The 22,806-nt window shown below is 35.2% G+C and overlaps 1 protein-coding gene across 1 annotated transcript in view; it reads left to right on the top strand.

Annotated features, from left to right (window-relative positions):
- TMX3 (thioredoxin-related transmembrane protein 3) overlaps positions 1 to 16,703 on the top strand; it is a 30,805-nt gene extending 14,102 nt beyond the window's left edge. The window contains exons 8-17 of the mRNA XM_009995633.1: positions 532 to 631; positions 887 to 964; positions 3,105 to 3,171; positions 5,714 to 5,812; positions 7,693 to 7,750; positions 8,589 to 8,642; positions 9,854 to 9,910; positions 12,971 to 13,100; positions 15,170 to 15,238; positions 16,291 to 16,703. Of these exons, the coding sequence (XP_009993935.1) occupies positions 532 to 631; positions 887 to 964; positions 3,105 to 3,171; positions 5,714 to 5,812; positions 7,693 to 7,750; positions 8,589 to 8,642; positions 9,854 to 9,910; positions 12,971 to 13,100; positions 15,170 to 15,238; positions 16,291 to 16,557 (979 nt within the window). The 3' untranslated portion in view covers positions 16,558 to 16,703. The remainder of the gene's footprint in view (positions 1 to 531; positions 632 to 886; positions 965 to 3,104; positions 3,172 to 5,713; positions 5,813 to 7,692; positions 7,751 to 8,588; positions 8,643 to 9,853; positions 9,911 to 12,970; positions 13,101 to 15,169; positions 15,239 to 16,290) is intronic.
- Positions 16,704 to 22,806: the final 6,103 nt, after the last annotated feature.

Here is a 22,806-nt window from a genome sequence, read left to right as displayed (position 1 = left end):
TACATTTTTTTGCTGTAAGGGTGATGAGACACTAGTACAAGTTGCCCAGGAAAGTTACAGATACCCCATCCCTGGAAGTGTTCAAGACCAAGTTGGATGGACCTTTGAGCTGCCTGGTCTAGTGGGAGGTGTCCCTGCCCATGCAGGGGGGTTGCAACTAGATGATCTTTAAGGTCCCTTCCAATCCAATCTGTGATTCTGTGGCCAGTAAATGGCATGCATCTTTACATCATAGCAGCATTTTTTTACTAAGACATTAATTTCAAATTTAAGTGTGCTATTTGAGGAACATGTACGTTTATTTTGGCAGGTTTAAGTTTTTTTGCTTTTTGTTGAATCTGAAATAATAAATTGAAAAACTAAATTAATTTGCATTAAGGGACTTACAAGTTGGGTTTTTTAAAAAAAAACACAACAAACAAGCAACAACAAAAAAAATCTGTATGGAATTTTCCTGGGGAATTTTATTTTTTGGGTTTTTCAGTTTGCAGAAACTGAGATTTTTCTTTCATTTTTTTCCCCTTCATCCAGATCTCTTATCAGGCCACTTCCTAGCCAGCATATGTTTGAGCATGTGCAGAAGAGACATCGTGTACTTTTTGTGTATGTTGGTGGCGAATCTCCTTTAAAGGTTTGAAGTTTGATTTTAAAAAGCTACTTCTTTTGTCATTTCACAGATGTAGTTTAAAATATTTGTAAAAGACTGAAGCCCATGTTTGTAACAAGATTTCCTCTTTTTTATTTTCATTTATTGAAGTGTTTTTACAATCTTATGTCATAACCATATTTTCTAATTACTCCTTGAAGTTAAGGTATGTCACAAAACCTTGTTATGAAGTGTACTAACAGTTCAGAAATTTAAAAAATGTTGTTTGTATTTTTGCAGGAAAAATACATTGAAGTTGCTTCAGAACTAATAGTTTATACATACTTTTTTTCTGCCTCAGAAGATGTGCTGCCTGAGGTAACCTCTTTCAGTTCCTACATTTCCAAAGAAATGTTACAATTCTTATGTATGTAGTTTTGCTGTTTTGATGGAACAAAGATGGATTCTTAAAATGTATTTGGCTTTGATAAATTTAAAACTAATTACACTGAAACATTTAATATTTGAGTCTATATGGGAAAAGAATACAAACCAAGTTTCAGTCAATTCTTGCTTTGCATTGGACAAATTACTTGTTCAGGCATATTAATAAAATTAAATAAAAGATATGCAGAACTCCATGTGGACCGTACATGTTCAAGAAGGTTTGATTTTTAGCCAGTGCTCTTTTTGCTCCTGACAACCCTTTCACCAGCCACTTTTATAGCTAGTTTGGAGGTCTGTGGCATGGAGCACCACTGATACTCCAATGATCAGAGAAGTGAATGGAAAATTATTTTACCTTGTGCTGTACAGCTGATCAAAGCAATAATCTGCCCAAGGATCAACAAATCTGTTCTGCTGGTTGCAGAATTCTCATGTGGCTCTTCGGAGGATTCTGTAACAAGGAAATGGTTTATAACTAGTCACAAGGGTGGAAAAAAATTGCTGCTACTGTTATTAGTCTAAATATTGTTGCTTATGTGTTGAAGCAAAATCAAGAGACTTTTTCATTTGTTGTTGTCTGCAAGTGGCACCTAAGTCTACTCCAAGCCTGCTAATACATGACTTTGAAATTAGTTTGGTTTTAGCAGGATGAGAATTGGCATAATTTATTTTTTAGCCATCTGCGTTTTCCAACATCATAAGTTGAATTGGCCTCACTATAAAGAGTGTATTGTTATATTTCCAGAAATCAAAACCCTCTTATCAAAAGCTATCTTAATTTGATTATTGCTGTTGGCACTTCAGCCCCAGCTGAGCAGGAAAAGTTCACTCGTGCAGTGTAGAAGGCTGGAACTCTTTGAGGTTCTGTGATCACAGTGATGCAAACAGTGAGCTATTTTTCCCGCTGAATGTAATTTCCCACAGATGTCATTTAAACTGAAGTAGTGAGGTATGCAATATTCTATGGAGATAAGCAAAAAATACTATGAAATCACTGGTTGCTAGTTGATAAGAGGCTTTGCATGACTGTTAGGCTTTGTTTTACCACCTTAGTTAGTCTTGTTACAAGCTTCAGGCATCTTTTGCAAGTCACAAGCTATACATAGACTGATTTACCTTTATTAGAAGGTAAACTATGTTTTGACCAAATAAGAGAATAAAGCATCATGCAGAATTACTTCTTGCTCATTCATAAGAGCTGTTATGTTATAAACCTACTACTTTTATATTTCTTTCCAAGAAAGGTAATGCAGAATGATTACAGGAATCATGTTGTTTGGAAAAGTACTCATGATATCATTCTTATGTTTCCTAAACCTATCACTAAATCAGATGTTTCAGCCAACATCATCAAAACTAAGCTCATGATACAATCCTTTTTTAACTACAAGTGCTATTAGAATTTTAACTTATAGTGGTAGCAAGCAGTAAGGAGTAGATGCATTATTTCTTCTGTGGCAGTTTACTGAAAATATGGACTGAATAAGAATCTTATAATTTCCAAAGGAAAGTTTTCTTTACCTTGTATATTTTTGAGTATGTTGCTGACCATCTTAAATACCATGTTTAGCATGGTAAGGCATGCATTCATTGTTCTGTTTGCCTAAATTAGATCCATTTGGGGCCATCTGCTGAGGCAGTCTCTTTATATTCCCATCAGCCTGATCCACAGGAAATTGCCTAGATTAAGTGGAACGTGTTTTCATTGTTACTATTTTATGATATTATTGACTGTCCATTTAATAGGGAAATGTCATGATTAATAACACCTTCAAGTTACGATCTGTCTGAAGTTTTTATCCAACTGATAAAATATTGTTTATGCTGCAGATACCAGTAAAAGTCCTGCTTCATTTTTAATTTTGGAGACCTACCTCAAAAATATTATTACGTTTCGTTACTTCCTAGCATGTGGAGGCTGATGAATTTATTTCAGTAAATGTAGACAGAAAACACTTAAATGTGCTTTGAGATTTTCCCTATGGACTACATTTCCACACATAACTTTTTTCCTTTGTTTAAAAATAGTTTTAGTCTTCCATGGATTAATTGAAAACCACTTCTCTTTCAGTATGTGACATTGCCTGAATTGCCTGCTGTTGTGGTCTTCAAAGATGGAACTTACTTTGTTTATGATGGTAAGTGAATGTGTACATTACCTTAAGGCAAGATATTTAAAGTATAAATGGAGAAACTGGAACAGTTGGGTTTTCTTGAAAGTGACACTGGGAAATACCCAATTTCCTGATAAATATCAGCTTCTTCATGAAGGAGAAGCAGAAAAAAAATAATTTAGTTCTTCTGAAGCGAAATGCATTTGAGAAGGAATTGATTTTTAAAGTAGATGTGATGACATTTGCTTTGTTTCATAGGTAACATGTAGCTTCTAATATTACTGCTTTGCTGGTATTAATGCATTTCTAAAAGTTACCCCTTCACTCACTCTCCAAATTCATTATATGGAAAATAGAAGAAACTCTTGCTGTAGAGGAGTCACACCTAAGATGAATTTACAGTTCCAAAGAGTTAATCATATTTTTTCCTGTGTGCTCTGACACATTTCTCTCTTTAGAAGCTAACTTGATGTTTTTCAAATGTGTGCTCTGCTCAGTTTGCATAAAATAGTCCAGTTTGAGCTTTTATGTGCCTCAGCAATACTGGCTGTATACTTTCTTACTAAAACAAGCATTCCTTCAAAAACTGTAAAGGAAGAGGAAACTAATTCTGCCTTTATTCCCAGTATTAAAATTTGGAGGATCTTAAAGAGATAGCTTTGAGCCTGTGTGACTTTCACATTTGTCTTACTTGCATATTGAGAGTGGACAAGGTCCAGACTGCATACGTCTCCCTATATAGCCAATGGAACTTACTACGCATACATAAAATGTTGACCATTCAGTCTGTTTTCTCCTTTCCTGAAGCTGTCCCTCACAAAAAAATGTTATAAAGATGTGCACTGTTGTGTCTGGAGCAGTTGATAGACAATTTTAGGCTGGATAAGCTACTTAAGACTGGCTTGTTGAATACATAGAATGGCCACCTGAGACTAGCAGTGTTTCGTAACACCATTGACAGAAGGACACCTGCAATTGATATAAAAAGTGGATATCCATGCGTATGGGTTTCCATGTGTATGTATATGTAAGTGCTAGAGTATACTCAGACTATATTGTAAAGCCCATGCTTTACAGTCTGTTAGATTCACACACACAGATGTATGTACGTACTTGCATCACGAGTTGGCTTATAGATACATCAGTTATTTACAGAAACATCTACACTTGATTTTTATTCTTCTAAATGCAAATTGTTACTTTTAAGTTGAAAACATATCACTTAGAAGATTATTCTGCTGTTTCAGTTTCTGAGGGTCAGTAGTATAACAAAATACTCCAGATGGACCATCAAGGAAATTATTTGTAATTTCATAGAATGGCTATACTTGTCTTCCTCTTTAGTCTCCAGGCAAAAATTCATGCTACAGACTCCTTGATTTGCATTTGATTTGAAAAAAAAATAATTTAATGGGCCTGGAGAAGGAAACCTTATCAAAGAGAAATACTTCTGATTTGCTTTTTGCTGTGTCACCTGCTTGGTTTTTCCACACCTTTCAAAACAACAACAGAACTCATCATAATCCAGGCTTATACTTTGTAAAAATTGTGCTCTTTTATAATGCACTAGAAAAATTCTTGTAAATCAAACGATTTATGAAGATGCAGTATAAAAGGCTGGATAAGGTTATATGTACAACTGTTATGATTGGTCAGAAATTTGAAGAGCTCACTTATAAGAAAAAGGTTTAGCAAAATCCATTTCAATACTCTGGCTTTGGTGTTTTGTTTTAGATTTCTTCTTTCCCATAGTAGAGCAATGGGATGCAGATCTATGGGAAGCTTTATGCTTGGAATTGCAATCTTAAGACAATTGTTAACCTGAAGTTGTTGATAATTCACTCTCTACAATTGGATTTAACACAGATTTATTTCTTTAATGTGTATTTGTATTTGTGTGAATGCATCATGTGTATGTATCAATTAACTTTCCTTTTTACTTTTGATTAAGATTTAATTACGGTAGTTTGCTGGTATGTGTTAGAATTTGATACTTTAAGGGTTAAAACATCTAGCAACTGAAACTGTAGAGTTCCATGTAACTGATTCTGAATCTCATGTAAATATATATTAATTTACATTCACAATGCTGTTAATGCATCTATTTTTCTTTATTTCTTTCTGTTTCATTTGAGGATTCTCACAAATATTCCTTCCTGTATTTTTCTGTCTTAATTTTGTTTGGAACTTGATGCCCACCCCCTTTAAAAACAGATTGGAACTGTTCCTTTCTGCACTGGGTCAAAAGTTATCTTCTACAATAGTATTGTGTATCCTTGATTTGGGGAAAAAAATATAATCAAATCAGCTTTTATGCTTTGCTATAATACACTTTGTTCAACAATTGAAAATAGCTTTAAAAGTTTTAAAGCTGAAAAAGTATGTCCGTGAATGTGTGAGATCTTGTATAACAAAAATAAAAGGAAAAAGGAAGAAAAAATAGTGTTTGCCTCTAGGGTACTGAAATAAATAAATAAATCTGATTGCTCACACCTGACAAAAAAAAACCATATTGCATGATGGGTGTCTAGCTTTCAGCATTCTATTTTGTAATTATTTTTTTTAGAGTATGAAGATGGTGATTTGTCATCCTGGATAAATAGAGAAAGATTTCAAGGTTATCTTAATGTAGATGGCTTTACGCTGTATGAACTTGGAGATACAGGTGAGATGTTGTTACCACTGAACTCTGGCTTTTCATGTACTTAAAACTAAGAAAAATTAAGGAGCACTAAAAATGTGGTTTTTAAACTGCAAAAAATAATTAATCTCAGAGTTAGAATTGGTAGTGCCAGTCTTTTGTGCTGTTGGTGAGACCAGCTCTATTAACTAGAGACTTCATTTGGAGGCCTACACTAATCCTTTACTGACAGCATAAAAGTTAGTGTGTTTAATCCTGTAGTATTCACAAAAAAATCAGTGGAACTTTTAATTTTAGAGCAGTTTGGGTTTTGCATAAATTACGTATTAACTTTTGGAATACCTACAGGGAATTTCATGACTGGTTTTAGAAGTATCACATATGGATGGGTTTAAATATCTTGTAGAGCTATGGATGCAGCTATACTCACTGTAAATAAGGTAAGGAGTAGAAGAGAACATGTACCAAAATGGACCTGTCCTGGAATACTTTAGCTTTCCTCTAGTAAAGTTTCTTGCGAGCCAAATAAAAACTTGACAGCCAAATGACTTCTGGAATAGGCTTATGCCTTGTACTGCGCTTAAGGTATACATATTCTGAGGTAGCAGAAGGAATGCTGTAATTGTTGATTTTTCCCTCCTGGGATACCTTATAATTACATTAATTTTGAAAAGGAACACATTTCTATCAAAAAATTTCTATGCAACATTTAATTATTTCAGGTTCTAAAGATTATGCAACATCTAGGTTCTTACATATCTGAAACTAATATTGTTTCACCTACATTTTTAAAGATGTGTTTACGGAAGTGCTGTTTAAATATATCGTATTTCTTCCTGTTACATTTTTGTCTTAACAATTCCTCAAATGACAACAACAAAAAAATTACTCCAATAATGCAATGGAGAAGCCATCATTTATTTTCAAGAGCTTTATGTATAAATACATAGTACCTGGAATTTATCCACATTATCTTTTCTGATCTAATGCTTCCTGTGGCATGGTGATAGGCAGGCACTGAGCAATAGATTGGCTTGGTGAGGAAGATTTTGACTGCATCATGGCATGTAGAGAGATTTAGCAAACTGTTCTTCTGCACTCTGGAAGCTTTAGTTAATTCAACTGATGACTGTGCTGTTAATAGATCTGCTATCCTAATGGGAAGTTCTTGATATGGAGAACCTTTGGCCAATTTCCTAAACGTATTTTGATCTGATTCACTGTAGGAAACTCTGGTTTTTGTTTTGGTTTTGTTTGGATTTTTTGTTTTAAATCAGAAAAACTTCAAAAAGTAAATCCTGAAAATATATATATTTTTTATATATATGTGTATTTATATAATGGGTATATTCTGGTGTTTGGTCATTAAGCTCCTCTGACTGAGTGTTGTAAACTAAGTTGTTTTTCTGATGTACTGAATTCTGAGTTCTGCCACTACATTTTCCGTGTTTGTTTCTCCATAAGGATAACACTAAAAATTTTCAGTAGCATTAAAAATAGTCAGTACTGAATCCATACAATAGTGATTCAATCTCTTAGAACCAGCTTGTGTTTGACGTTACATAATAACGTTTTACACAGCCTCATGTTTATTTATATGTAAATATGCAGCTTGAGTAGGGAATTAATTTTTATCTGTGTTTCTTCCCCTTTTAACTCCTTTCTGTGGATAGGCTTTTCATAGAACACTACTGGTGTGGCATTAAGCCACATCCTAATTTATTTTCTGTAGCTTTAAGAAAACCACAGTTTGGTCAGATAGAAGTGATTATTTGGCACTGAGATTGCTTTATACTTTAATTCCTGTCCCTGGAGAGTTTCTGATTTTCTAGGTTGGAGTATTTTCCATCTGAGAATACATGTTTATTTTTAAATGTTTTCAAGTATTTTATTACTTTTTTTAGGAAAACTTGTGGCTATTGCCGTCATTGATGAAAAAAACTCTTCAGTGGAACATACCAGGTACAGAACTGAGTATTGGTGATGCTATGAGAGAAATGTGCTGGTATTGTGAAGTTTTTATTCAGAAATGCTAAATTAAATGAATCATTTTAACTTGTGATTATTCTCTTAACTATGACTTCAGCCTACTGAATTTACTTAATTTATGGCTCTGAAGCACATGTGAATTCAAGGAGGTGGTGGGAGTTCCTGTATCACTCTTCTGCCATTTGTTGATGAGATTAGAACAGCAGTGATCATGTAATATTTTAAAGCTGTTGGTGTCACCTTTTAAACATAAATAGGAGTACTTGAGTTCAGATGACATTGAGATTAATTCAGTAAATTTAAATTAATGGCTTTTATTAAGTGCATTAAAAATTAATTTAGTGATGCTTTTATATATATTAGTTGGCTGTGGAACTTAGGGGCATATTCAGTTGGATTGGAGTTTGCTGAAGAGGCTGGAAAGAACAAGATCTTCCCCTGTCCCTCTCTGGTTGTATACATAATTAGACTAACAAAATACTGTTCAACTACTTTGTATGCTGTTTTCCTAGACCTTGTTGGATTTTATTTAGAGTCACAGTACTGCATCCTCAGAAGGTAGTAGATGGAGTGAAGCAGCCTCACTGTCTCTGTGCTGTTCTCATGTTCAGACCATGTCGTAGATAGTATTTCAAGCCCTAGAAACCAAGCAAGATGAACAAGGTGTTTTTATTAATGGAGTAGGGCATCCTTATTGTTGATAAGGTACAATTTGTTACTTACTGGGGAAATCCTCTATGTTTGTTGTTTGTATTTGACAAAGTAGTATATCCTGGATTATCAATGTCACTTTATTTTTTTTCTTTTCCAGACTAAAGTCTATTATTCAGGAAGTTGCTAGAGATTATCGTGATCACTTTCACAGGTAGGTACACATGGTACTATGGTACCTTAAATAAACTTAATCATAGAACGTTGGAAAGCATCTCAAAGATCACCTAGTTCCAACCACCGGGCAGGGACAACTCCTAGTAGATCAGGTTGCTCAAAGCCCTATCCAACCTGGTCTTGAGCACTTTCAGGGAGGGGGCATCCAGAAATTTCCTGGGCAACCTGTTCCAATGTCTCATCACCTTCACAGTGAATAACTTATGCACATCTAACTTAAATTTACCCCCTTCCATTTCAAAGCCATTACCCCTTATTCTTTCTCTACATGCCCCTATAAGTAGTCCCTCCCCAGCTTTTCTGTAGGCCCCTTCAGGTACTGGAAGGCTGCTCTAAGGTCTCCCCAGAGCCTTCTGTTCTCCAGGCTGAACGGCCGCAGCTCTCTCTGCCTGTCTTTATAGGAGAGGTGCTCCAGCCCTTTGATCATTTTCATGGCCCTCCTCTGGACTTGCTGCAGCAGCTCCATGTCCTTCTTTGTTGGGGATGCCAGAACTGGAGGCAGTACTCCAGCTGGGGTCCGACAAGAGCAGAGTAAAAGGGGAGAATCACCTCCCTTGATCTGCTGGACACACTTCTTTTGATACAGCCGTGGGTACAGGCTGGCTTCATGGGCCAATGCAAGTGCACATTGCTGGTTCCTGTTGAGCTTCCCATCAACCAGCACATCCAGGGAACTTCTGCATTAACCTTTCATCTTGGTTTAGTGGTCAGGATGAACCAAAACACAGAGAACAGAGCTACTCTCCTCTTCTCCCTCCCAGGGGAAGATGAAAGAGGAATACGGAAAAGAGACTTCAAGGTTGGAAGTTAAAACTAGAACAGACTTAATAGAACAGGAAAGGGTTAGTAACACGTGGAATAATAATTAAAAATATATGAATATGTACAAAACAGTTTCAGTGGTTGCTGATGTAAGTGTCCACGGGTCATTTGCGAGAAAGCTGACTTGGGAAAAGAGTGCAGGACTCTTACAGCAACAGATGGTGTTGGATCCTGCAGAGAATATGGTGAGCTGAAAACAAAGAGCACAAGTCTCTCTCCCAAGTCCTTCAGATGATCAGTGTTTTAATTATATTTCTGAGTGTGTGCTCTTATCTTCAGTTATGGGAAACATTTAAGGAAGAACTGTTGAAACCCATTATTCTGTTTTCTTTTTCACCATTCTGCTTTTCACTACTGCTCTTACAGGGATTTCCAGTTTGGTCATATGGATGGAAATGATTACATCAATAGTTTACTAATGGAGTAAGTAAATTCTTATTTGAATATCATTTATTTTCTTGTATTGGTGGCTAAGTATTTTTAATTGAAAACGACAATTAGAACAATTCCTGCTTTTCATGGGTTAAAAAAACCAAAATAACTGTCTTCAGAATTCAGCATGTAATATAGGATGTAATATAGTTTGTTAAATTAAACTGCATCATTTAGTGTTACGAGTTTGGCTTACTGATGATGCTGATTGACATTATTAGTTCTACTTTGTTAAATTAGAATTAATGGGTAATTTCCTTCATTAAATTTTCAGAGGACCAGTCAAATTAAAGGTTATGGCAGTTTGTAACATGCATTATCTATGGTTCTTTTTTCTGGAGAGGCACATTTTATTCTTGATGTATTTTTAAAAATGATCCACAAATGTCTTTGCAGAGAAGAAGTATAAAATACATAGAAGCTGCTGTCTGTACTTGATGTGTTCATGGTACATTTATGAAATATGAAAGTAGTGTAACAAGATGCTTGACATCTGCCCTTATTGACATTTTTATGACATTTTTTTGACATTTTTTTATTACTGCCCTTATTGACATTTTTATGACATTTTTTTATGACATTATTATGACATTTACAGTTGACTACTTGTTCTCTTCTGGCCTTTTGAGTGAGGGAAGTAAGAAGCAAGGATCAGTGTGTCTGCTCTAACTTTTTCAGAGCTCTTTCTAGGAATTCAAAGGGTGTATTTGTGCCTCTAAAGGTTCTGAAAGCTTTGTGGGGACTCAGGGGGCACATGGCCTGTATTTCTGTGGAATGTCTGTAGATTAACACCTGAATACAATTAATTTACTGACAGCTATGTCTCCATTGAAGTTAAGTGGTGTGATTGATCTAGTGGTTTATAGCTGCCAAAAGTGAGACCTTTTTCTACTTTGTTATTACTACTTCTGTGCAGGCTTTTGTGTCTGAGTGTCTGCTGTGCTCTTTCAGCCTATTTATCTGTCAGAAATTGTCTGCTTTTTGACTAGGTGAGAAGGGGAGTTATTTTGTTGATCCAGCAAAACCCTTAAGCATCTTTCCAGTTGTTCTGCTGAGTACCAGAACTGATGTGGAAAGAAGCAGAGGAGGGAGATGAGGTCCTTGGGAGGAAGGAAATTAAGGGGAACAAGACACAAGTGTCACTTAAAACCATAGTGATCGTAGTGGCAGGATCAGTTCAGATTAATTGTTTTAAATTAGTAAAAATTAACTTTTAATTAACAAAATGCCAGATGTTATAATTTGTAGTATATGGAAAGTTTCTGTTGAAGTACTTACAAGCTTCTAATTATTTTCTAAACAGAGTTTATACATTTCTATTATAGGTGGAAAGCATCAAAGTATCTTCATTGATAATAGTAGCTGCTCTGCCTGTGGCTACTCGAGTAGAGTAAAAACATATTCCAGGTGCTGCAGTTTTCCACCAGATGGCAGCAAGTGGAAATAGAAAAATTTCCTTAATAGTGAAAAATCTGTTGCAGAATATTTTTTTGCTAAACTAGATGTGCATGGGAACAAATTCTTACAATTTCTGGAGGTAGTATTAGTAGTCCCTGATACATGTACAGTTAAGAACTTTGCTGTAATTCCATTAGTAGATATTATAATAAATCTGCCTCTTCAGTGGTAGATGAACATGCTTTTGTTGGATTAAAAATAGTATAATTACAACTATGCATGAAAGAAGAAAACAGAGAGACATCGTTGTGTAAGCAAAGATATATAGCATAATTAGAATGTCAGCTACAGGTGTATGTAGAGTATTAACTTCTCAGCTCTTGGAAGAAATGTATTAATTGTGGTTTTATATAGCTCTGTACAGCATATAAAATTTGTATGTGGAGTTTATCTTTCAGCTGTTCTACAACCAACTCCAAGAACTTCAGTTCTCAGACTATTAAATGCAATAGAAGCACTTTTTGGGGGGAGTTGGGGGGAAGAGGGTGACAAGGAAGGTGAGATCTTTCCTACGTCCAAGTAATAAATCTTGCTCTGTTTTGGCTAGTATTAGGTATTTTGGCAGAATTTGATAACTTGTTACCAGACATTAACAAAACACTAACTTGGTTTGCCTCCTGCTTATGTTCCTAATAAATAGAGAATAAAAAGGTCAAGGAAAAAGTGTATTTATAGACTCTTATGTTGGAGATTAACACTGTTGATTTTGAAGTTCTTTTGGAATGATGAAATTATTTTTTTTGTCTCTGTAGTTTTCTGTATGTTTTCTGAGCTACAGCCATGATTTCAACTTGAGTATTGGGATCATGGTCTGTACCTTAAGTCTTAAAGTATTCAGCTTTCTAGAAATTTAGAAAATTTAAAAGTTTTAAAGTGCTAAAGTTGTTCACTTTAGGTTTGGAATTGAATTTAGATTAAAACACAAACCACCTAAAAATATATGGGAAATCTTGGAATAATTTCTATGATGTCAAAACAAATGGGAATCTTTAGTAGAGACTAAGCAATATTTTCATTAAATAATTGATTATGGATTTATAGCCACAGTTAAGGTGAAATAGTCATCAATATTACATGGATTACAAATGTTGGGGGGGGCAATATTAGACAACAGTGAAAATGTAGAAAATAAGGTTTGCATTGCTTCTGCTGTGAATGAAAGTCACATAGTATTCAGATTCATGTAGGGCTGATTAGTTGGACTGTGGCTGTATGGGATTGGATTTTTGGATTATACTTTTGCCTTTGTGCTCTATTAAAGTGTTGTGCTAATAGTGCATTTCAAATACAAGGCTGCTATCTGTGATCTCTTACTAATTGATAAGTCATAAGGTACTTGATTTGCAATCACTGTTGGTATTCAAAAATGCAATAAGCTTCAATGGCATCAGACACAGATGTAATAGAAAAAATATTAATAAGAAACATGCTTGTACTGTTCAGGTGGTTCTCCCCCCTCTTGCCTTCAAGGAACTGCCGCAAGGAACACATAAATTGAAGATTAGTAGATAGCCTTTTAATTGATGTAGAAGTTACTTGAACTGCAATATTTTACACAGTAGTTCTTTCAATGTCTATCTTTTATGTTTCCAGTGACTTGACTGTCCCTACAATTGTTGTATTGAATACCTCCAATCAGCAATATTTTCTACCAGATAGGCACATTGAGAACACAGAAGACATGGTTCAGTTCATTAACAATATCTTGGATGGTACAGCTGAAGTAAGTCTTCATTGTGACTTGGATTATGTTAGTTGGTTTTTATTTCCTTAGATGCTAAAGTAGGGGAAAAAAAGGTTACTGTGTTTGTGATAACGTGTCTAACCTTCATTTCCTGTCTTGGGTGGATCTGAATTCTTGAGGTGTCCTGTTGCTCACTCTTACAACTGCAGAACTTCTTGTAGAAAGCAAGCTCTTCTGATTTACAGTGTCATGTTCATTGTCTTCCATTGATATTCCTTTTACTCTTGATACTAGTAAATAGAGAGCTTTTTATTAATCTTCTGTTTTTCTTTAAGTGCATTTGTTTAAAATTATAGTGCATAATTCAACTCTGTCCTTGATTTTGTGTGGTAAATGAATAAATCAAATGCTTTGATGAATGATAGGTTCAGATTCAAAGAACAGTGGTTTACTTGCTTTGCATATTACAAACAGACACAAGGTTACCTCTTCCTCTCTGATTTAAAACTAAAAAAGCTTTCTTTTGTTAAAGCAACAAAATGTTATTAAATCTGTCTGGAATTGATGGCTTGAACAATTTTTCGATGTTAGCAAAACAAACTCAGGTTCGCCTATTCCCTCAGTATACTGTAAGTTGGACTGAAGGCTGTGTTGTGTGGATAAAAAAAGAGGTCGTGGATCAGAGCTTTCAGTTCATCAGGTGGTAATGACAAGTAATGCTGTGGATTTTTTCAGTCATAGGGGGTACTTCGGTTCATTCAATCTAACAAATTGATGTAACAACATAATAATAGGTGGGTTTGCTTGCTGTTAAAGACTTTCCTGGCCAGGCTTGCAGGTGGAAAGTGAGGGGTATTCCTTTAGTTTGTTTGGTGGTTCTGAAGTCTTCAATTCTCACTTATTTAATGCTTTGTTAATTGCACTGAATTACGTTATCAACATCGGTTTGACTCTAAACATATCCTTCTGGTTTAAAAAAAACAAATGAAATTGGTATCTGTGTGGCTGATGAAAAAATGTGGTTTGTTGAAGAAATAAGTTTGTGATGCTTTGTGTTTGCCATGATATGCCTTAGGTCTTTCTACCTTCTGTTTGCAGTATTTCAGCTAGTAAGATTAAAGGTCTATCTAAGTTCACATCTCTCTATGTACGTGAGAGTGCAAATACAAGACAGACAATACAGAATGTGACTCCATTTAAGCTAAATAGTGTCTATAGATATAAAATGTGACTACTTTGGCTGCATTCAGGCCCAAGAAATTGTGCGTCTGTTGTGGAATGACAGTCTTTAAAGTATGCTGGTAAACAAGTAGTAGGATGCAGACTTTCTGGACCACAGTGAAATCTCTGAGAAGTATATAACCTTCATACTCCCCAGCCTCTTCCCTGGGAGGAGACATTATTCACCTTGAATTCCTTGTTATTTTCTGTAAGGACCTATAGGTAATCTCCTCCAAGTCTGTTTGATCTTTTTGGACTTTTTTTGAGGGGTTTTGGTCAGGGTCAGGTGCTGAGCAGTTGACTTCCAAAAGGTGGGTTTTCTTCACATTTGTTTCTCCGGCAACTCAAGACAGGTGAAGACTGGTTCTGTTCAACAGACAGATAGCATTCAGATTCCTGTAGTTGTTTTGAAGGCCGCTAAAATAGCTGGCAATGTAAGTGTGGTCTGTCGTTGCTTGGCAGAAGTTTTCTTTATTACACCTTCATGTCTTCTTGTTGCTTAGTTTTTGGGTTTTTCTAACTGCTTTTGTCATGATCTGTAAAACCATCAGCTGCAGGAAAGTACAGAAGATCTCTGCAGTGTTGTAATTGTTACATCAGGACAGTTGGTAGTTTCTGTTAGTGTTCCTCTATGGTGAGAGGAGTGTCACTCCACCAGTGAAGTTTGCAGTGATTGTTTAACAGTTGTGAAAGAATTTTTCATGAAACTATCAAAATGTTTATCCATGCTTGAGAAGTTGGAGTGTCTGAGCATTGTGAAGTGCAAGAATAATTACTTTTCATTTTCTTCTAAAGGAGCTTAAGGTTGCAAGGTCTGAAGAATGAACTTTCGGAATCGTAACTGAAAAATGTCAGCAGTTTTGACATGGTTCCATTTGAAATTTCAGGCACAGGGTGGTGATGGACTTCTGCAACGAATCAAGAGAATAATCTATGATGCCAAATCTACTATAATGGTAAGTTTTAATTTTCGATAAATTAGATTCTACCCTTGTCAATCAAGATGCAAATATTTTCAGAGAGTTTAGAACTATTTGTATATGTTTGTTTATATTGTATATATTGTTTATGTATTATAAATAAGTTCAAGCCTAATTAACTTCTTTATTAAAGTTTTAAATAATATTTTTCAGTGTGCTAAATACTCAGTATATGTTAGTTTCTTTATTTTTCATTCCTTTCCTGTATTAGTCTGACGTTTATTTTAATGGATAGAACAGGGAGAATTCAAATCTTTTTTGTGAGCCTTTCAACATCCTTTCACTGAAATTTCACGTTCTGAGAAATGTTATCATTTCAGTCTAATTAACTAGGGCAGAAGGGGATTAAATACTACACTTGGTGTAATTTTAAAGCAGATATTTTTAACATCATATAGGTTAATTACACTTCTCAGAATTTTATTGGGAAAATGTACACAAATCCGATTTCCAATTTTTCACTTCTACACAAGCAAAAAAGCCTGTGCTGTTAATTAAAACTCAAATGTTTCTGTATGAGTGGCTTCCAAACATCTGTGACAGCGCAACATTTAGCCATCAGTTTTTGAAAATAAGTCCTTTGTCATGTGTCATTAAACTACATTTTAGTAGGAAGATGTCTAATAATAGAATGTTTCTGAAGATCCCTTATTACTCAGATTTTTGAGAATGAGACACCAATTGCTTCAAAGTGTTATTTTAACACTGTTAGAACAATTGCTTTTCAGGCTTCAAAGAATGAATAGGATGGTTAACATTAACTATCCCAATGCAACATTGTAACATATGAAGGACTTTTAAAATGAACTTAAAGTATGAATTGTTAAAATGTGGACTCATCTTCATTTATGGAAAAAAACAAAAACAACAAAAAATCCGACCAACCAAAAAAAACCTAAAAAAACCACAACCCCCAAAAAACTGTAACTTTGGACATTTCTGAATAAATACACAGAGTAATAACAGAAGAAATCTGGTAATTTTGTATATTCACTTAGTGTTCTTTGCTTAAAATTGTGTCTCAACAGTCTGTATTCAAGAGTTCACCACTTCTGGGATGCTTTCTCTTTGGGTTGCCCCTGGGGGTCATCAGCATTATGTGTTATGGAATCTGCACAGCTGATACAGATGGAGGGATAGATGAACATGAGGCAGCTAAAAAAGAAGCCAGTGATCGGGAGCTCACGGATGAAGGCAGTGAGGAGGAACAAGAGGAGGAAAAGAATGGAAAATATACAGAACTTTCAGATGGAGAGCTTAAACAGAAAGACATAATGGAAAAGAAAAAGGACTAATTTGTTTAGCAAAAGAATTATCTAGAATTTTCAAATAGACTTATTTATTGAAGGTGGTCATTTATGATCTTCATGAAAGAGGACCTTCTTGTCTACATTATGGTAGTTTTGACTTGCATGTATTCAGATTTTTTCAGAAATTGACAGGAACAAGAAAAGATGTTAATTGTCTTTAAAAAATTATCAAAGAGCCATTTAAACGGAAGGAATTTACAGGTACAATTCTACACTGTGTTTTTTGAAGAGTTTTGAATTGTTGATTTCCAGAGCTGTGAGATAATGTTACTGGACATTACTGTATGTGATGAACCACAACTAATAAAGCCCAGCTAAACATTCATACAAAGTTAAGGCTGAAAACTAAGAAAGATTAAGATCTCTAACGTCTTTCAGAGCTTGATAGGTAAAGACAACTTAGTTTTCCAAGAAGTTGTGTGTTCTACATGTTGGAAATTATTTTGGAAAAAAGCCAACAATAAATTTTCTATTTTCTCAAGTTAAATGTAAATTTTTAGGATCTAGAGGACTGTTTTACCATGTAATAATATAGTTATCAGCAGTCAAGAATGTTTACTTAATATAGGATGTGAACTTATATGCTAAATGAAGTCTTTATTAGCACTTTAGCAGCTAAAAATATTGGAAAACTGCAATATAACCTTGTAGAAAATGGTTGCCTGCAAAATTGTTTTATATGAGTGCTTACACAAACTTACAGTTCAAATGGTCTTTCAGTTTTCTGAATCCACAGTGCAACTTGATAAAGGAAGATAAAATATAAACACCCTGTGTTTTGCATAACTCTATAATGACAAGCTTTTCAAATGGTGTAGATTTGTTTTACAGTGTTTAATTCTGATTGTTTTATAACTTTCATGTTGTTAATACTTTTGTTTGAGACTGTTACCTACTCTGGAAGAGGCAGTTAATGGAGCATAATAGTAATATTCATAGATATTGGACAATATAATGCATTTTTGTTACCTGTTTAATCATAAAAGTCACTTTCAATACAACCCTGTGACTGTGAAAAGGACTAATTTGTGTCCAGGGTTAAAATCTCCAAGGATAAGCTTTAAAGCAGCCTTTGGCATTGATGTTGTGGAGACTACCACAGAAACAAAACCTACATTGCGCTTCCTCTTAGTATTCATGCTGGGTTGTTGGGTTTTTTGTTTGGTTTTTTTTGTTATTACTGTACAATACAGATAACAATGTCCTCTTTATAAGGCAGCTTGATCACATAAGAAGTTAAGCCAATTTTAAGTAAAAACATGGGTAAGCTTCAATAGACAAGGTCTGTGTTTGAGTAAATGTGATAATAACCTAAGTCATAACCAGGAAAAATGTATTGCATCCTTTTTTCCTTGTAGGAAATAAACTTGTTTCTTCCATTTAAGTAGCTTGGTGACAGCTGGCTTCATGTACCAATGTAGAGTACAGTAAGTTGATGCCTGACTTCTTTTATTGAACAGTATAAACTGTATCTAAGGAGATGAGGATTTTTTTTCCCCAGAAAATTCCGTGTATGATTTTGAGTCGAACCTTTATCCTTTCCAGAAGAGAGGAAAAAAATGAGTCATAGAATAATGAGTAGCAGGTGTCTGGTGTGAGTTTTTCCTTTTTTATTTTCTCCTTCTATAAATTGCCTTTTTTCATTTTTTGTCATTATAGTGGGTTGTACACAGTGACAAAGAAAACTTGAGTTTTCTTTCTTTTTGACTTTTTGACAGAATGTTTGAGGTGTAGTTTCAGCATTTTTTTGGAGAGTGAGATACTTAAAAATGTGTTTAGAAAAAAATTTAACATGGTGTAGAGCTCTTGAGTTGGGGTTTTTTGGGCTGTTTTTTGTTGTTGTTTTTAAATCACTTTACATTTCTTTGGACTTTAGCACAACTCAGTACTGATAGTAAAAATGTAAGACTATTAAGGCAGTAATACATTGTCTTGATTTGTCTCTTTTTCTTAAGAGATTTCAAATATAGATCAACGACATGAATTTTGGCTCAGGCTGGAAACCTGCAGCATTTGGATCAGTGAAAAAACTTGAAGTGGTCACTAGAACACTGCTGTTCCTTTCATGTAACAGAAGGAAAAGTAATTCTGAATTCTACTGCACTGCCAAGAACTGTTTCAACTATGAGCTTTCATTTTTGTGGTTATTTTTACTTGTGCTTATAATCAGTAGTAGCCAAATTGCTGAGAAATCTTCTGAGATCTGGACCTGAATACCATAAATACTGTATAAGAAACAGATCTCACTGGGAACTGTAGAAACTGAACCATTTAACTGCTCAAGTTAGGAGGAAAGCATGTGTGCCAGTAACTTCTGAATTGTAGTATCAGTCAGATACGTATTGAACTGTTCAAAATTAAACTTGAATTGTACTGCCATTTTTACCAAATCCTTCTAGCTATATTCAGCAAGACAAAGGGAGAAGAAAAGCATACAAATCATGTACTGGTGTCAGAAGTGATGTGAAATTAAGAGTTTTGGTGTGGTCACTCAAGTAATCTTGAATACTGTCTTAGAGGGGGGATCTGGCTTTTTTTTTTTTTTTCATTCTTCAATCTCTAAAGTTTTCCTAAAGCAATTTCACTGTAATAACTTCAAATTCCCAAAATAATGCTTCTTTTTTTAACTCCAGTGTAAGCCTTTTGTTTTTCTGTAATAAAAACCTTTAAAAGAGCTTGTTTCCTTTGCTTAATTTACACTGTATTAAGCATAGATTTTGCACATGGTGTAGGAAGCCATGTTTCCTGGGGCACTCATTGTAAGCAGACTTTAGGCCCTGAGTAACGCAATGCAGAAATGCAGCTGGTAGGTTTTAAAAAGAAAACAGAGTTCATCTTGTCTAGTAAATTCTCTTCAATATTTTGAAAATACTCTCTAGGTGAAGGAGTTAATATTTGTCTTTTATTTAGTGAGCATTCTAAAAGTATAAAATGAATGCATTTCTGAAAAAGGAATTTTAAAATACCAGTTCATTCCATTAGCCTACTCTCAAAATTGTATGAGAGTTTCAGTAGCATAGGGAACCTGAGGCAGACTGGTCTAGTATACGTCTCCTTCTGGAAGAACTTCATTTTGGGTAGCCTTGACACTGGGACAATTTCTTACAGCTTCATTATTTACCTAGGCTGTTTTAGCAGATACCATCCACACTGTGGTGCTCACTGCTTAAAGGATGGAATGATTGCACTGGTAGATCTGATGTGTACAAGATGGTAAAGAATTGTTTAATTTTCATTACCTATTAAGTTCTTTGTCAGCGTGTTTGAATAAGTGATTGTACTTTTAGGGGTGAGAGGGCAGAGAGTTGTGATGACAGCCAAAAGCTTAAGTCAGTGAAAAGGGTGCAAAACCAGAATGAACTTCCCTTAAGCTGTTAAAAAATCTCATGAGACTACAGATGTTTCAGATTTTATTACACTGTGCCAGAGTAATTCTAGCTCCAAATCTTTTTGGGGAGCAAAGCAGCTTTCTGCTGTTTGGTTTTTTTTTTTAATCTGGTTGCTGAGTACATTGCTACCAGATAGAATCGTATGAAAATGTTGGATGTTATATTGCTGTAACCTTCAAAGAAAATATTGTATTGAATACTTTGTTGAACTAACTCACAAGATTTTTGTAGTCTGCCTAGGCAGTTTGGGCATTCCCAAAACAATTATCTTTCTCTGATTTCTGAAGTTTTAACCACTTTGAGGGTTTACTTCTACTCTCCTGTGTGTCAGTTTATTGACAAATTGCCAATTTAGCAGATGATGTGAAATCTGTTGCTAGCAAACTTCCTTGTGCTTAGACATCAAGGAGTACAGAAGTGTTCACAGTTGTTCGTCAAGGTTAAATAGATGACAGGTATTTTACGTAAAGCATTTTAATGGAGCATTGTGGCTTTTAACAATAAAACCTGAAAGATCTAGAACGTCTGTTGAAGAGGAACAAGAAAACCTTTAATGTGATTACCAATGAGAGAGATACTATGGCTTTGAAGCTGAGTATTTCCCAGAAGTTTAGACTGGAGAAGAGAGGAAACCACTGAACCAGTGTACAACCTGACAGCTTACTTGTGTTGAAAACAGTGTTGCTTTTCTCATGTGGTCTGTCCCTTCACTTGACATTGCATCATTCTAGTATTCTGCAGCCTCTGTTGCTTGGTTAGCATAGTCTTTGGCTGATTTAGTGAAGTGTCCTGAAAAATGGTGGGTGGTTTTAGCCTGTCTTTATTTAGAGAATCGAATTTAGAGATTCCGTCAACACTAAGGCTGACACAATGCATAGACAGGAGAAATGGTAACAGGAGAAAGGTGTGGAACAGGGCTGTGTATTCTCATATTTGTGTCTTATGTTTTGAAAGAGATGAGCTACATTTGACAAACAGGCATAGCTAGTGGGAGTTTAAGTTCTTCCAAAAGAAACCCTGTATCTCCATTTACTTTTCAGAGAGTCTTTGGTTGAGCAAGAATCCTGGAGCTGGTGGAGAGAGTGCAGAGGGTTGAGGGTCAGGAGAGCTCGAGCCTGGGGGTTGATGGTGATGGATGGAGGAGTCCTCCCCGGATGACGGGCATGGATGGAAGAGAAGGGAAGAAGAGGCAGGAAGGAAGTTGTCTTCTGTGATCTCTGACCTTCCTCTGAGCTTATGTAGATAAATGGAATGGAATATCTCTGGCCAATTTTGCTGTCTGTCTAACTCGGCCTCCTATGGGGGGAGGCTGACTAACTATTGCTCCTGTGGGGGGGTCACAGATCTCCCTGTAGTGTCTGAGCCGGCAGAGAGTGTAACAAAAACATTTCAGTGTTATCAGTAGAAAGCTTACTGAAGAGAAAAAAAATCAGTAAAGGGAAAAGTGGCTTCATGCTGGCCCAAACCAAGACATACAGGAAGTGGAAGAAAGCTAAGTGTTAATTCTCCTCAGACAGTATGAAATTTAAATTAGAGGATATTTCCTGGTTTGCAGAAAATGAGAAAAATATTTGTTTGTCCAGACATTGTTTTTGACAATGCATTAGTTGCTATGCAGCTGGATCAGCAGTTTTATCATTTAATAGCTGTGTCTGAGTCTCAGCGGGAGAAAATAATTATAAATTAAGCTGTGTCTTCATGAAAAGTTATGCTTTATGCAAGTAAAAACGACTTGAGAACTGAGTTAAACCTTGAAATGGTAATACTATGGTGTGTATTTTCCCTGTCTCCTTCCCCATCTTTTTAAAAAAAAAGACCCAAACAACTTTAAAAAAAATTAATGTAGAAGGAATGTGTAACTTTACTCTTCATGACTCATTTATGAAATCCCAGAATGTTTCAATCTGGGGATGCAATACATTGTGTTGTTAACTTTTTAAAATTTTTTTCTTCTATTCTGAAGCAGGAAGTATCAAAAAGCTTTCAAAATGGGTTGAAGGAGAAGTGGAAGTATTTTTCTGTGTTGAGTGCTTCTGACAGATGTACCACAATTTTTGGAAGGAATTTTAAAGTAGCTGAAAGATTCTTGTATCACATGGTCTTGATTTAAAATAGAAGGATTTCTAGCAGACTGAGAGTAATACTTGATTTTTAGAACAGGATTTAAATGTAAATAGGAATCTTGATCTAAACTTAGCATATTTATATTTTTACATTTTGCATCATGTGTTATAATTTAAACGGACTGTTCAAAAGGAAAGCTGTCAGTACATTCACATGAATTTGTGTTTGGTTTTAGTTTTCAGAGAGCACCTGGAATTCAAGTGTAAGGTAGAAGCGTGGGCTTCTTTCAGTGGGCCTTAACTCTGTGTCAGCTTCAGTTGTCAGAAATCTAAATGCTAAAACATGCTAGAAATAAGTCGAGTTGCTTACTTAGCTTTGCAAAAGCTCAAGCCATGTATGGAAAATTACTCAAACATGTATGTTGTGTTTTAGTTAATGGAGAATGACTATCTATGACTTAAACAATCCTGAGAAAGAAGTTGCAAGCCTACTTTTAGTTTTGTAAATAGTGGTTATGAGGCAGAAAGAATTTTTCATGCTGACATCCTTAACTATTGCATCCAAAAGGTGTGATCGTGGCTGGAAAGGTGCAGCAAGACTCATGGAGGAATTAAATTTGCGTGAGGGCTAAAAGCATGATGATTTAGAGTAAGACTATTGCTCATGTTAAGGTGCAGTGGAGACAAGGAAAGAGTTATAATGCAAGTGCATAACAAAATAATGAAGCTTATAAATTCACATTCAAATGATATGCTGTTCTGTCATGCCAATCTTCTTGAGA

Source organism: Chaetura pelagica, unplaced genomic scaffold (assembly GCF_000747805.2).
Source record: "Chaetura pelagica isolate M959 unplaced genomic scaffold, ChaPel_1.0 scaffold63, whole genome shotgun sequence".
In the NCBI taxonomy this organism is placed as follows: Eukaryota; Metazoa; Chordata; class Aves; order Apodiformes; family Apodidae; genus Chaetura; species Chaetura pelagica.
This window is presented reverse-complemented; position numbering and strand designations above follow the sequence as displayed.